The sequence below is a fragment of the Thermobia domestica genome, chromosome 11, assembly GCF_964235325.1.
Source record: "Thermobia domestica chromosome 11, izTheDome1.hap1.1, whole genome shotgun sequence".
Lineage (NCBI taxonomy): Eukaryota > Metazoa > Arthropoda > Insecta > Zygentoma > Lepismatidae > Thermobia > Thermobia domestica.
The window spans coordinates 242,751,534-242,764,683 of NC_137464.1; the positions used below are offsets into that span (position 1 = coordinate 242,751,534).

Genomic DNA, 13,150 nt, shown 5'->3' on the forward strand with positions numbered 1-13,150 from the left:
GAATGTGTTACCACATTAAAAGTAAGTGGCATTCAGATTAAGATATTTCGTTATACACATTCATTACTTGTTTTTTAATAATATCTTGTTTTTAGGTGATACTCTGTTCATCGGAGGATGTGGTAGGTTTTTCGAAGGAACTCCTAAACAGATGTACACAGCTCTTGTAGAAATACTGGGCAAACTTCCAGATGAAACAGTGAGTATTGAATTTATAGACTTAATTAGAGAGAGAGGTCTAGTTGGGACGGGATATATGTCAGACGGACAGAAAGTGGCTGTTTCATGTGGTACTAGTGATAAGAAAAAAAATAATCGATGAAAGTACGTTGTTTTGGGTGAGGAAAAATAAGTAATTTCCATATTTTTCTATCAATTACAGGAACATAAGCTAGGCATAAGTGTACCGATGTTGATTATTCTTTTTTATTTGAAAATGCTTCTCGGTAGTTTCCTGTAAAGGACACTGTACAAAAACCATTGCATTTCCTCGTCTGTCCGTTTTATATATATATATATATATATATATATATATATATATATATATATATATATATATATATACACGTTGTAGCTTAGGACCTCCCGGGAAATTGTTTATATGAGGTCAATTCCCTATGACCAACCCTGTGTCCTCCAGAGGTCACCAAAGGTCACACAACGGGTGTTGGTAGAACTGGTTCAAATTTGGTATACAAAAAATAGTTGTGTGTTATACTAGTGTTATTAAATAATACTTTTGATAAAGTGGATACTTTCAAATATTTAGGATCAATATTAACAGATGAAAATCATATTCACGAAGAAATTAAATGTCGACTAAAAGCAGGGAATTCGTGTTACTATTCGGTTCAAAATCTCTTGTCGTCGCGAATTCTGTCGAGGAATTTGAAGCTTAAAATATATAAAACGATAATCATGCCTGTTGTTCTGTATGGTTGCGAAACATGGTCGCTTACTCTGAGGGAAGAACATAGACTGAAAGTATTTGAAAACAGGATCCTGAGAAGAATATTCGGACCCAAGAGGAACGAGAATGGGGAATGGCGAAAGCTTCATAACGAGGAACTACATAGTTTATACGGTGTACCCAACATTGTTAGGGTCGTCAAGTCTAGGAGGCTTAGGTGGGCAGGTCATGTAGCTAGAATGGAAGAAAGTAGAAACGCTTTCAAAGTCTTGACTGGTAGACTTATAGGAAAACGACCATTAGGAAGACCTAGGCGCAGATGGGAGGATAATATTAAGATGGATCTCGCAGAGATAGGAATACAAAGTAGAAACTGGATCCAATTAGCTAAGGATAGAAGTCAGTGGAGAGCTTTTGTGAACGCGGCACTGAACCTCCGGGTTCCATAGGCCATAGAGTTAGTTAGTTAGTTACTGGGCTACGGCAAATCAGGATAGTCCACGTAACGGCGTGACTTTTGGTGACCTCTGAACGTCACAGGGTTGTTCACAGGGAGTTGGCCCCATATAAACAATTGACCGGGGGTCCTCAGCTACATCACCCAAATCGGACAGACGAGGAAATGCAATGCTTTTGTATGGTGCCCTTTAATTAGAATTTGATGTTAGTCTTCGGAGCTAGATCACAGAACTTTACGACGGGTGACAGTGTTAACACCATGATTGAGTGTAACAATGCTCACGTCTAATTTTGTAATGCGTAGACCGATTTGAAGTAAAACATTTGTTCATGCATATACCGTAGGTTGATACCCATTTTATTGGAAACCAATACCCGTCCTTTAGTTTAGACACGTACTAGGATTACTAGGATAAAGAAATAGTAGAAAAATAAAACTAAATTTTTAGGGGAAAGAAAGTACAGTAGACTCCCGAGTATTCGGCCTAATGTGGCAGAAGGGCATGCTGGATAAAAAAAAAAAGCCGGAGTTCTATGAACTCATTAATCATACCCCAAGAACAATTTACGAATACATTACTGTACGTACTGTACAGTTATAATCAGGAACAGCGGCAAGCGTATTGTATTGAGGTCCGTTACACACTAACGAAACAATGAACAAGGAGCCGAATGCTGCTCTTTTCCTGTCACACCTGTAAGTTTTATATATTGATAGTAGTAACGTTTCAGCGCTTCTTAAAAGTATTTTCTTTTTAGAGCTTTTTAAATTATTTTTTGCGTGCTAGCACTTTTTACAAGACGGTTAATTTTTGATATATATACTGAAAACAGTTTCATACCAGAAATAATTTTTTACTATATAATATTTATAAAGTACAAACTAATACTAGAATATAATAAAAGGGTCCCTGGTTCGATCACTGCCAAGTAAGTTTACGGTGTCCGTAGGTTTACTCGGGTACTTCAGTTTCCTCCCACATTCTCATTCCACATTCTTCTATCATAATTCACTAGTGTTGATTATCCGTTTCCCTTACCCTAAAGGGCATAATCGTGAGACCTTAAGCTGAATGATTTCATTTCATTTCATTTCATAATATGTTACTACATTTGAAATGCTTATATTATGATCTATAATAGCTTTTGCTTCAAAAAATATTTATTTTCTGCAAGTTGGTCATTTTTCATTGGTAGCCAACAGACATAGGTTCCAGTATGTTTTGAAAGTTTCGTATCTTCAAAAATCGAACATTTGTTTTAAAAAAAATGCCAAATATTCACGGCTCTTGTTGTTATAGGTTTGATATGAAAGAAGTTACCTATATTACGAGTATTTTTTTAAAATTCTAATTAGAGTATTACATTTCACGTAAGTCAATGAATTAAATATAGTTATAATTATTTGTATGGTCACTTTTGTTGCTCAAAATTAGAAGTGAATTATTAGCCTTACTTAATATTTATAGTAACGACAGTTATGTGATAAAATTATAATATTTCTTTGTCTTTTATCATAGAGAGTATTTTGTGGCCATGAGTACACGGTGCAGAACCTCAAGTTTGCCTTACAAGTCGAGCCCAATAATCCAGATGTACATGACAAAATGGCGTGGGCTCAAACTAAGCGCAACAAAGAGCAACCAACAATACCGTCTACAATTGGTAATTATATTGTATTACCTTAGAAACGTAGATAAGTGGAACTGCAAAATCGTTTTCACACAACATATAGTAAAGCATTTCCATAAAAGTGCTTCATCCGACAGGGAGAGATTTTTATTATAGTTTTTTATTGTATTGTACGATAAGTTTTATTTGTTATCTTCTGGTAAGTAATTTATTTTATACAGTCACTTCGAGATTTCTTTAATGCGATTATCATACACTACAAGGTAAACTATGATTATAAACCTTGCCTGATGATGCAAAAGCTTTAGCATTGTTTTCTTGGAGGTTTTATCAATCTGCTTTGGGATCTCTTCCAACAATATGGGGGCAATCCAAATGAAATCGACTAATTTGCACGTCAAAGATTGCTGATGACATTTATTTATTTTTTTATTTTTTTTTACCTAAGATGAAATATATATATATATGAGGGAAAATCTTGTATGCCAATACACGCTTTCCCCTCATATCTATTCTGTCTATCAATAGAAAACTTACTACCAATCATTTCTTATCCCCTATAGTATTTTTCGAGATACACTTGGATTGTGTGCTTTTTACCCGGGGCCACTCCAGAGGGGTCCAAAGTTGAAGGGAGGGATTTCTGGAGGGAATTTTCCCTGTTCAAGTACCTTATGGGCCCCCTCTGGAAAGCTTGTTTCATGCTGGAGAGAATGAACTACAAATCATGACTTTCCGATGAACAGTGGTGATGCAATAGCTATTTCACTGCGAGTTTACGATTTTCTTTATACTAAGAGGGTTAATAGGTCCCAGGGCGTTACTCCGTTGCCCATGGCACCTAATTTTTTGTGCATGAACATATCTTTGTTATGTTTATCAAATGGACTACGTTTGATTTGGATGTCCAGAAGACAGGTTCATGTCCGTTCCTTGTAAGATTATCATTTTAGATTTCTGTAATATTAAAACAAGAATTTGACTATTTAAAACTTCCTTCTTTTTATTGTAGGTGAAGAGAAGAAGATAAACCCTTTTATGAGAGTTCATGAGGCAAGTGTGCAACAACACGCTGGACAGAGTGACCCTATAGCAACTATGGGTATTATTCGACGAGAGAAGGACAATTTTAGAGCATAGATTATTCTTTTTTTTTTTTTTTTCTGATGGCTGAAATTACTATAAAACCGGTTCTGATATTATTCTCAATGAATTTTTATGATAGTAAAAAATCAAACAGAAAGTATGGTTGCTAGCCGAAAATTGTGATTTCTTTTTTAACAATAATTTCAAGCATTTCATTCTCGGTAAACGGCTACAGGAAATGAACCAAGTGTAAATAACATTCCTTTATGAACGGCTACTGTTTGAACTAGGTTCTTGTCTAGACTAGTGAGTTTGCAATATTTGTTTTCCGCATTAAAAAGAAAATAGTGTGAAAAATAAAAAAAATGAAATATAGTAATAAAAAATCAATGAAGCATAATTATTGAAGTCTTATTTACTTTCTATGGGTATTATAGAGGAGGATTCTTAGTCATTTTTTTTTTTTTTCGATAAAATGAATTTTGAGTGTGTATGTGAATCAAGATGTTATGTATACGTACCTGTCTATGTTGTTAATGTTTAACGGTTTACATATAAGATGTCAAATGAATTTTATAATTTTGTTAGTACTGACGTGAAAAATAAAGAAGTAAAATTCTCATGTTATTTATTTTTATTTATTATTATTTTACATATTCATTTCTTGCACTGAACTTTATACGATACCCCTTTTTTTATGCATCAAGATTGTATTTTAGTAGCGCTGTTTCTAAAATGCTGTACAATAAATATAAATTAGTATTTAAAGAAAAATAGCTAACGTCTCACTCACCACGATGTGCGTTATTTCTGACCTTTTACATTGGATTCCCCTGCTTATTATTTTCCCTTCCAGAGCTTGTAGCTATGTAGTTAGCGTACGCGCCTTTGGCGAGGGAAACCCGGGTTCGATTCCTGGCGGGAGCTTAATGTGGTTTGAATCTGATGTTAAATTGTAGGCCCACGAAATATATCATGGATTATATTTTTATATCGGGAGGGGGAGGGGCGATAAAATTGGTACATTTTAAATATCTAAATTGTTTAATGAAAGAAAGTAGAAACGTTTTCAAAGTCTTGACTGGAAGACCAATAGGAAAATTACCATTAGGAAGACCTAGGCGCAGATGGGAGGACAATATTAAGATGGATCTCGCAGAGATTGGAATACAAAGTAGAAACTGGATGCAGTTAACTAAGGGTAAAAGTCAGTGGAGAGCTTTTGTGAACGCGGCATTGAACCTCCGGGTTCCATAGGCCAGAGAGTTAGTTAGTTAAATTGTTTAAACCACGGTACTCTACAAATATATATATTTTTTTTTTTTCATTTCGTTCAATCTTTGCTATATATCTTCATTATATATTTGTGGTAATAATGTTTGTATTTTCTATGTATATGTACTAAAACTGTTCCAAATGTATATTGTGTATCAGTTTATTTCCGAACTGTTATTTCATAAACTCTGTTTTTCTCTAAATCTTGTAAACTTATTAGGGAGCGCTGCTCGGTATAACAGATTTTTAATTATTTACAGAACTCAATAGCGATTTTTCTTGAATATATATTCCACTTGTTGCGATCAAAAAGCGTAAACCAATTTATATAATCTTTAAATACATTTAAAAATGTATATACTTCTGTTTTACGACATTCAACGAGTTTTAAAAACTTCCAGTCTGTGTGAGCCAAATGAATGATGGATTTAATACCATGAAAAAGACTGTGAAAGCACTGACATCAATAAAGAGTCGCTTGGTATGAGATCGAATCTGCGACTCTCCGCACTAGAGACAACAAGTGCTCTACCATTTACCTAAGTGGAGTAGGGACCGATATTATACATTTTAGAGACCTAGAAATACCAACTCCCATTTCTTGTGATATACTTTTATTCATATATATTCAAATATTTATAGCTGTCCGAGTAATGCCTTCGATTTTGCCCTCTAAATTCCCAATCCAGCTGACTTGATCCGTCAGCTGTTAGTACTCAGGATTTGTGCAAGCTGAACATAGAGACCTAAATGGTATATTGAAGTGTTGATGATCAAAATAGGGGGCCCGAAAACTATAGATTCGATTCTATCCGTCGATTTTGTTTATCTGCTTTTCAGTATTTTCTCCCAAGACCGGAGGTACTGATGTGATTTAACTTGGACTTAAACGGCATCAAAAGTATTGCTATTCTTATAAGAGATCCCGAAACTATGAATTAAAATCTAAAATCAATCGTTTTCTGTTGTATTATATGGAACTTCCATTTTCCCTATGTGTGCTAAGAGTTCTTACTCCCACTTGATCCAGAAAAGATAATCGCAACTGGAATTAGGGACCACAAAAGCTATGGACTCGACACTAATACTAGTCGTTTTCAAATATTTTTACACGTCACAATTTCAAACATCTTCAGGGTGCTAATAGGGCTTAAATGAACCTGAAGTGTCCCACTTTATCTAAGCGATACCCAATATTTTTGATTCACCACTAATACCGGTCGCTTTTATAATTTTAGGTCTATTTATTGGTTTGAGCAATTTTTAAAGGCTCAACATTTAGTTGTTCAGTTCAATCGAGTAGGCGCTAGTTGATGGGAAAGTTTTATGCAAAATGATACCAGATTTTTTTTAATACACTCTTCTGATTATTATTAAAATTGTTCTTTTCCAGTGAGTACAATAATTTTCAAACTAAAAAGTTTTACATTTAAAAATCTGAAACGTAAAATTTTCAAAGTAATAACGTTTAAATTATTTTCGAACTAAAAAAAAAATTGAAATCAAAATTTTCGAACTAAAATCTTGAAAATGAAACTTTTCGAAATCAAAATTTTCAAACCGGAATTTCAAACTTGAAATTTCAAAATGTTCAATCCAGAATACTGTATCAAATTAAACATTTTAGAAATACATATTTTCAAATGTACTAAAATTTTCAAAGTTCTACAGTAAAATTATTTTGAAAGAAAGAAAGAAAATCACTATTCGGAAAAAAAGTTTCAAGAAATGACCTTTGTACGATAAATATAAAAATTAGACACAATAAAAGGGAAAAAAATTATCTATGTAGAGTCCCTTCTTTTTTCTCGTACAAATCACGCTATGCATTTCTTTTGTTCAGAACTATTGTTTCCGTGGTGTAATAGATAAAATCGTCGACTGGTATCGTGTTTCCCTCATATCCGTTCCCGCTGTTGAAAAATCGTTTTGTTTACATTTTTTTTAAAAAAAAATATTGAAAGTATATAGAGAGAATACATTTCACTTTGGCAGAAACATTAAAGCGATTAAATATTTTCATTTGTTAACATCCTAAACGTGGACAATGAGCCATTGAACAGCGTTTATCGGTCATCTATAGTGTTCGGTTGTATTTTATACGTAATGCTCTACACTATAGGTCTTAAAGTCACAAGTTTAGTTTCAGACGGTAATAGTGTAATTTTATATACAAAACGACCAAAGAAACGGAAGAACTCCGAGAAAACCCACGAGGATGATAAACTTAACTCATACTGGGTCTTTCGAGTCAAAGGTCACCGCTCTGCCACTGAGCAACCTTGCTCAATATGGCTATCCGGAAAAGGGAAATGAAGAATAAGGTCAAATCGTGTTACGCATAGTGTAACCACTATAACAATGGAAACACTAATACTCGGTGTAATCATCATTTGCGGCACTAGCATTAGGCAGACGTAGTCTCTTGTTGGTTACCAGGTTTTAAAAAAATACTGCCAGATGCCAGGGCTTATCTCAACGTGCTCTTTTCCAGACTAAGTAACTTGTTTACGAATTTTTGTTAAAATTACTCCAGTGATACCAGAGTTATATTGGAACATAAAAACACATACAAACATCCATCTTATATATATACATAACATTTACATATATATCTTAATAAGAATACATCTAGGTACGAATAAAAGACAGAGACTCTGTCTCTATTAAACCACAATTCAGTCTCTTAAACTGACCTATGGGGATTGTGTATTTATTTATAGTGAGTTTTCTTGTCTTCTGGGGCAAGATTTGGTATATATTCTCTGTTTATGGTTATGTTTTTTTAATCCAAAGCTGGAAGGTAATTGGTTGTGCTAATTGTGTTCCATGATAGGAATTGATTGTGGGTATGACCCACGGAAATCCATACTTCAATGATGGTTTTCTGAAGTAAGGATCAGTAGCTAATGGCTTGTGAGATAGCACTTTAGTAACAATCAGTATTCTCAGTTGTCGATCAATCTTTCATAATTGTCGAGTAAGGATTCATAGTTTCTGCCACGCTTCCAGGTGCTCCAGACGAGAAACGCTGTCGGTTGACTCAATGTAGTGCTAATAAATGATATTTTGTTCACAGTTGTCGAGCAGTAGTTCATAATTGTAGAGTAGTGGTTTAGTGGTTTATTGTTGCCGAATAGTGATTTACAGTTGGTTTACACTGGTTCGCCTCAGAATGGGACTTAACGGTTATCATGTTTATAATTGTGTCACTGCTTAGACATACTGTCAGCTGATTCAACGTAGTGCTAGTGAATAAAATCTCGAATTGTGTTGACAGTTTTCGATGAATCTTAATTTTTCGAATTAAAACTATCGAGAAAGTTTGAAAATTTGACAGCTATAAGTGGTTTGCTGCCCGCAAAGGTGTCTACAGTCACGAACATTAATAAATGGAGATTGTAGCCATAAGAAATAATGGCTCCAGCCTCCATTTATTAATGTTCGTGACTGTACAATACCCTGTGTTCTCAGGTGTTCTAGGATGTCCTATTTTCACTGGAAGTTGTATATGTACTGTATATGATCAGTCGATGGTCTGAAAGCAAAAATTGGTGGCTGGACAGAGGACTCCTCCGTAAAGTTCTTCCAAAAGGAGAAGCCAAGTAATAGTGTGTTGTGTGATTAGTGGTTGAGTTTTAGTAGTAGTTAATATATGTGTTTGCTGTTGATTAGTTACAATTGAAGAATGTATGCTGTTGGATAGCAACGATCAAACAATATATAATAACAACGATTAAACAATATATAGCAACGATTAAACAATATATAATAATTATTATCAGACAATATAAAAATTTGTTATTGTTGGAAGAAACTACTCCAACAATAACAAGTTTTTATATTATCTAATAATAATTATCAAGAAACACTATATATCATATTGTTATTATATATTGTTTAATCGTTGCTATCCAACAGCATAGTTTCTTCCATTGGCCTGTTTTTCCTAATAATTCAGATAATACAGGGTGTGATTGAAAAGTACCGGAACTTTTCCCGCCGCGCGGGACCTTCCTCTTTCAAGCGGAACTTGGCCCAGTGCGCTGCGAGCAGCGGTTGAGAAAGCATCGCTGTCCGCGCGAACGTCGTTTTGGTCGTCGGTCACGTTTTTTGAGCGCCGAAAATGGAGTCAAAGATTGACCAACGCTACGCCATCAAGTTTTGTGTCAAACTAAAAAAGACGTTCACCGAGACCCAGGACCTGCTCAAGGAAGCCTTTGGGAAAGATGTGATGTCCCGTACTCGGATCTTTGAGTGGCACAAGGCCGGAAGGACGCCGATGACGAACCACGCTCTGGGAGGCCGTCGACGTCGAAAACCGATGAAAATGTCGACCGAGTTCGCGAATACCTGAACCTGGACCGTCGGACAACCCTCCGGGAGATCAGCGAAGAACTTAATTTGACATACTATGCAGTGCAAAAAATTGTGACTGAAGAATTGAACATGCGGAAGGTGTGCGCCAAACTGGTCCCCAAGGTGTTGACCGAGGAGCAAAAAGAACTGCGAGTGAAAATGAGTCGTGAAGTGCTGGATTGTGTGGAAGCCGACGAAGAGTTATTAGACAGTGTGATCAGTGGTGGTGAAACATGGTGCTACGAGTACGACCCCTCGGTGAACTTGATGGCGTAGCGTTGGTCAATCTTTGACTCCATTTTCGGCGCTCAAAAAACGTGACCGACGACCAAAACGACATTCGCGCGGACAGCGATGCTTTCTCAACCGCTACTCGCAGCGCACTGGGCCAAGCTCCGCTTGAAAGAGGAAGGTCCCGCGCACATTCCCCCCCCCCCCTCATTTCTCGAACGCCAGGGAGCCGCGTGGCGGGAAAAGTTCCGGTACTTTTCAATCACACCCTGCATACTAGTAGTTTTTGTATGTCCATACATACTCGATCTACTTACGTCCATGTTAAATCATATACAAAAACTACTAATTTTATGCACTAAACATATGAGCAAACAAACGTATAACAGTAGTTTTCAAGCCTAGCGCCAACCTCTTTGGTGAATGTCAATCCACAATAGTCATTCGACCTTTCCGACTCTAGCGCCGCCCTCGTGGGTAAGTACACCACACTCGTATATTACACAAAATTTAAAAAAAAATGGCTGTTGTAATTTTTCCCATTGGCATTTTTTTCCTAATAATTCAGCTAATAAACCTAGTAGTTTTTGTACATGCTTTAACATGGTGGTTCCACGTACCACCATGTTAAAGCATATACAAAAAACTACTAGGGTGTATTTCAGTAGTTCTCAACCTTTTCGAGTTTAGTGCCACCATCTTCGGTAAATAAATACACAATAGTAAATTTTTTACTGTGTATACACTATGACTATTATTATCAACGTCAAAGACGAGAGTCTTGGAAGCAAGAAATGCTAAATTTATTATTATTTCCGGTTTCATTACTGATTTCTATAGAGCAAATTCAGTAAACGCTATAATGTTGCGTTGTTTTCCAATCGATTCGGCGTCTCAGAAAAATGTTCTCGCCACAGTCAACAGATATCCATTCACCGTCTCCTTTAGCCTAACCGGCAAAAACGTTGGACGTAAAACTTAGATTTCATTTCAACAGATATCCAGAAGCCGTTTTCTTGTGAAAGTATCAGCGTCTCAGCACAACATGACCATCCACAACAGAAGTTATATAAATGTACAAAGGTAGGATTGCTGCCGAATTGAATTGATTTTGAGTTTAACGTCCCGTTCAATAGCGAGGCTATATGAGATGTGGACCTACTGATTAACGTGCAATCCGAACATGAGCTCCCGCCGGGAAGAGAACCCGGATCTCCCACGCCAAAGGCGCGTACGCTAACCGCTTAGCCACGAAGGAGCTAGGATTGTTGCCGAGTAGTGGTTTACAATGGGCGACTAGATCCAATGTAGAGGAAGTAGACACATATTGCGGCAGTTGACTAATGTACCGTTTACAACTATTGGGACCACCGTAATAAAAAACAACTAAATGGAATTTCAAATAGTTTGAAAAAAATAATTTTGTAACAAGATTTTCTAAGGTGGATCTCTTGCTTTATCATTTCACAATTAAACTTTGTTTGCAGCTTGTGACGATCCATTCCCAAATACATCTCCCCTTGCTTTAATTTCGCCTTCGAACTGCATAACAACTAACTACTACTAACAACGTTACCCAAGTATCCAAAACTAGTCGCCAGTTCTCTTTTGGAAATTTACAACTATTTACAGCATTTGATACTATCAATAAGGAATGAAATTTCAATATATTAGTTCAAAATGGGTGACACCATCAATTTCCAGTAAAAATTTTAAACTTTTGTAATTTTATTCTGTATTTGTAATTTCGATTCTTTTACGGTAGAAATACAGTTTGGCTATTACATATATACTACTGTTTATAAAAATTGCAACACCTAGAAAGACCTATGCTAGAACAATGATATTTATTCGAGATTAGGAACATGGCAAGATACAAATGACTAGAATTACAGAAGTGTAATTCATGACCTTGAAAACTCAGTATCATGTGAATCCACCACGTGCTGAGATCAGCGCCTCTATACGTCCTGGCAAGGAATCAAGAAGGTGCTGGATATCTTCCTACGCCACGCGGTTTGTACCCGAGTCCACAAGGCATGTAGATTTACCGGCGGACCATGACGAAATTTGCGCCCAACCATTTCCCAGACATGCTCGATGGGACACATATCAGGCGACCAGGCAGGCCAGCGAAGTAGTGATACCTGGCGTTCTGCGAAGCTTGCACATTCCTCGCTACATGTGGTTTGGTATTGTCTTGCTGAAATATGGAGTTTGCCTTAGGTAGGGCATTATCCCGGGCTCTAAAGCCTCACCAATATACCGGTTTCTGTTCAAATTACCCTGGATAAGGATAATTTAGGATTTAGATTTCTGGACTTTCGGCATTTAAGGCCATTTAGCCCGTCATGATGAGGGATGACGTCCCTCAGCGAGCACATTCGGCGAAAGGGAAGAAAGGAAGCGGCCTGGGACCTGTAAGTTAGGTACCACCCCCAGCATTTGCCTGGCGTGAATGAAGAAACCAGGAAAATCTCACAGGATGGCTGGCCTGAAAAAGCTTTTTACTTTTCCGACCGAGTGGCCCCACCGGGAATCGAATCCGGGACCGCTCGCACCAAAAGCGAAAGCGTTAGCGACTACACTACGCGGGGCCACAAGGTAAGGATGAGTTGCTATCGCATGTTGTAAGCAATGGCGTCCCACACCATCACACTGGACGTTTGTCCACTATGGCGCTCAACAATGCAAGCTGGCAGATAGCGCTCGCGACGGTAGCGTCGTACCGTATGCGGCCATCACTGCAGGACAGATTGAAACGGAACATATCCGAAAACACCATGTTTTACCATTCAGCACGCCAGTGACGGTTTTTGCGTGCCCATACCAGTCTGATGCGTTTGCGGTTTCTGGTCAAGAGGAGCTGTCGCAACGGTATGCGAGTCACCAGTCCAGCCTTACGCAAACGATGTCGAACAGTCGACGCAGACATAGCAACGCCCGTAACCTGCTCCAGCGTTGAGCCAATACTTTTGATGCCGCTGGTCGGTCGATTACGGTCATCCAGTCAATGTGTCTGTCATCACGTGCTGTGGTTACATTGCGTGGTCTAGTCCCTGCTCATCACTTTGTACAACCCTCTTCTGCGCACTGCTTCTACATACGCATCACTGTTGTCGCAGCATGTCCTGTACGAGCAGCAATTTCGTGGTACGACAAACCCGCTGACCGATCATTCTGCCCCGTTTGAACTCA

General features: G+C 37.4%; 1 protein-coding gene across 4 annotated transcripts in view; it reads left to right on the plus strand.

The window, feature by feature from the left end:
- tzn (hydroxyacylglutathione hydrolase tenzing norgay) overlaps window positions 1-4,714 on the plus strand; it is a 42,712-nt gene extending 37,998 nt beyond the window's left edge. For all 4 annotated transcript variants that reach the window (XM_081731884.1, XM_081731887.1, XM_081731886.1 and 1 more), the window contains 3 exons: window positions 96-199; window positions 2,890-3,034; window positions 4,014-4,714. In XM_081731884.1, coding sequence (XP_081588010.1) covers window positions 96-199; window positions 2,890-3,034; window positions 4,014-4,141 — 377 coding nt within the window. In that variant the 3' untranslated portion in view covers window positions 4,142-4,714. The remainder of the gene's footprint in view (window positions 1-95; window positions 200-2,889; window positions 3,035-4,013) is intronic.
- Window positions 4,715-13,150: the final 8,436 nt, after the last annotated feature.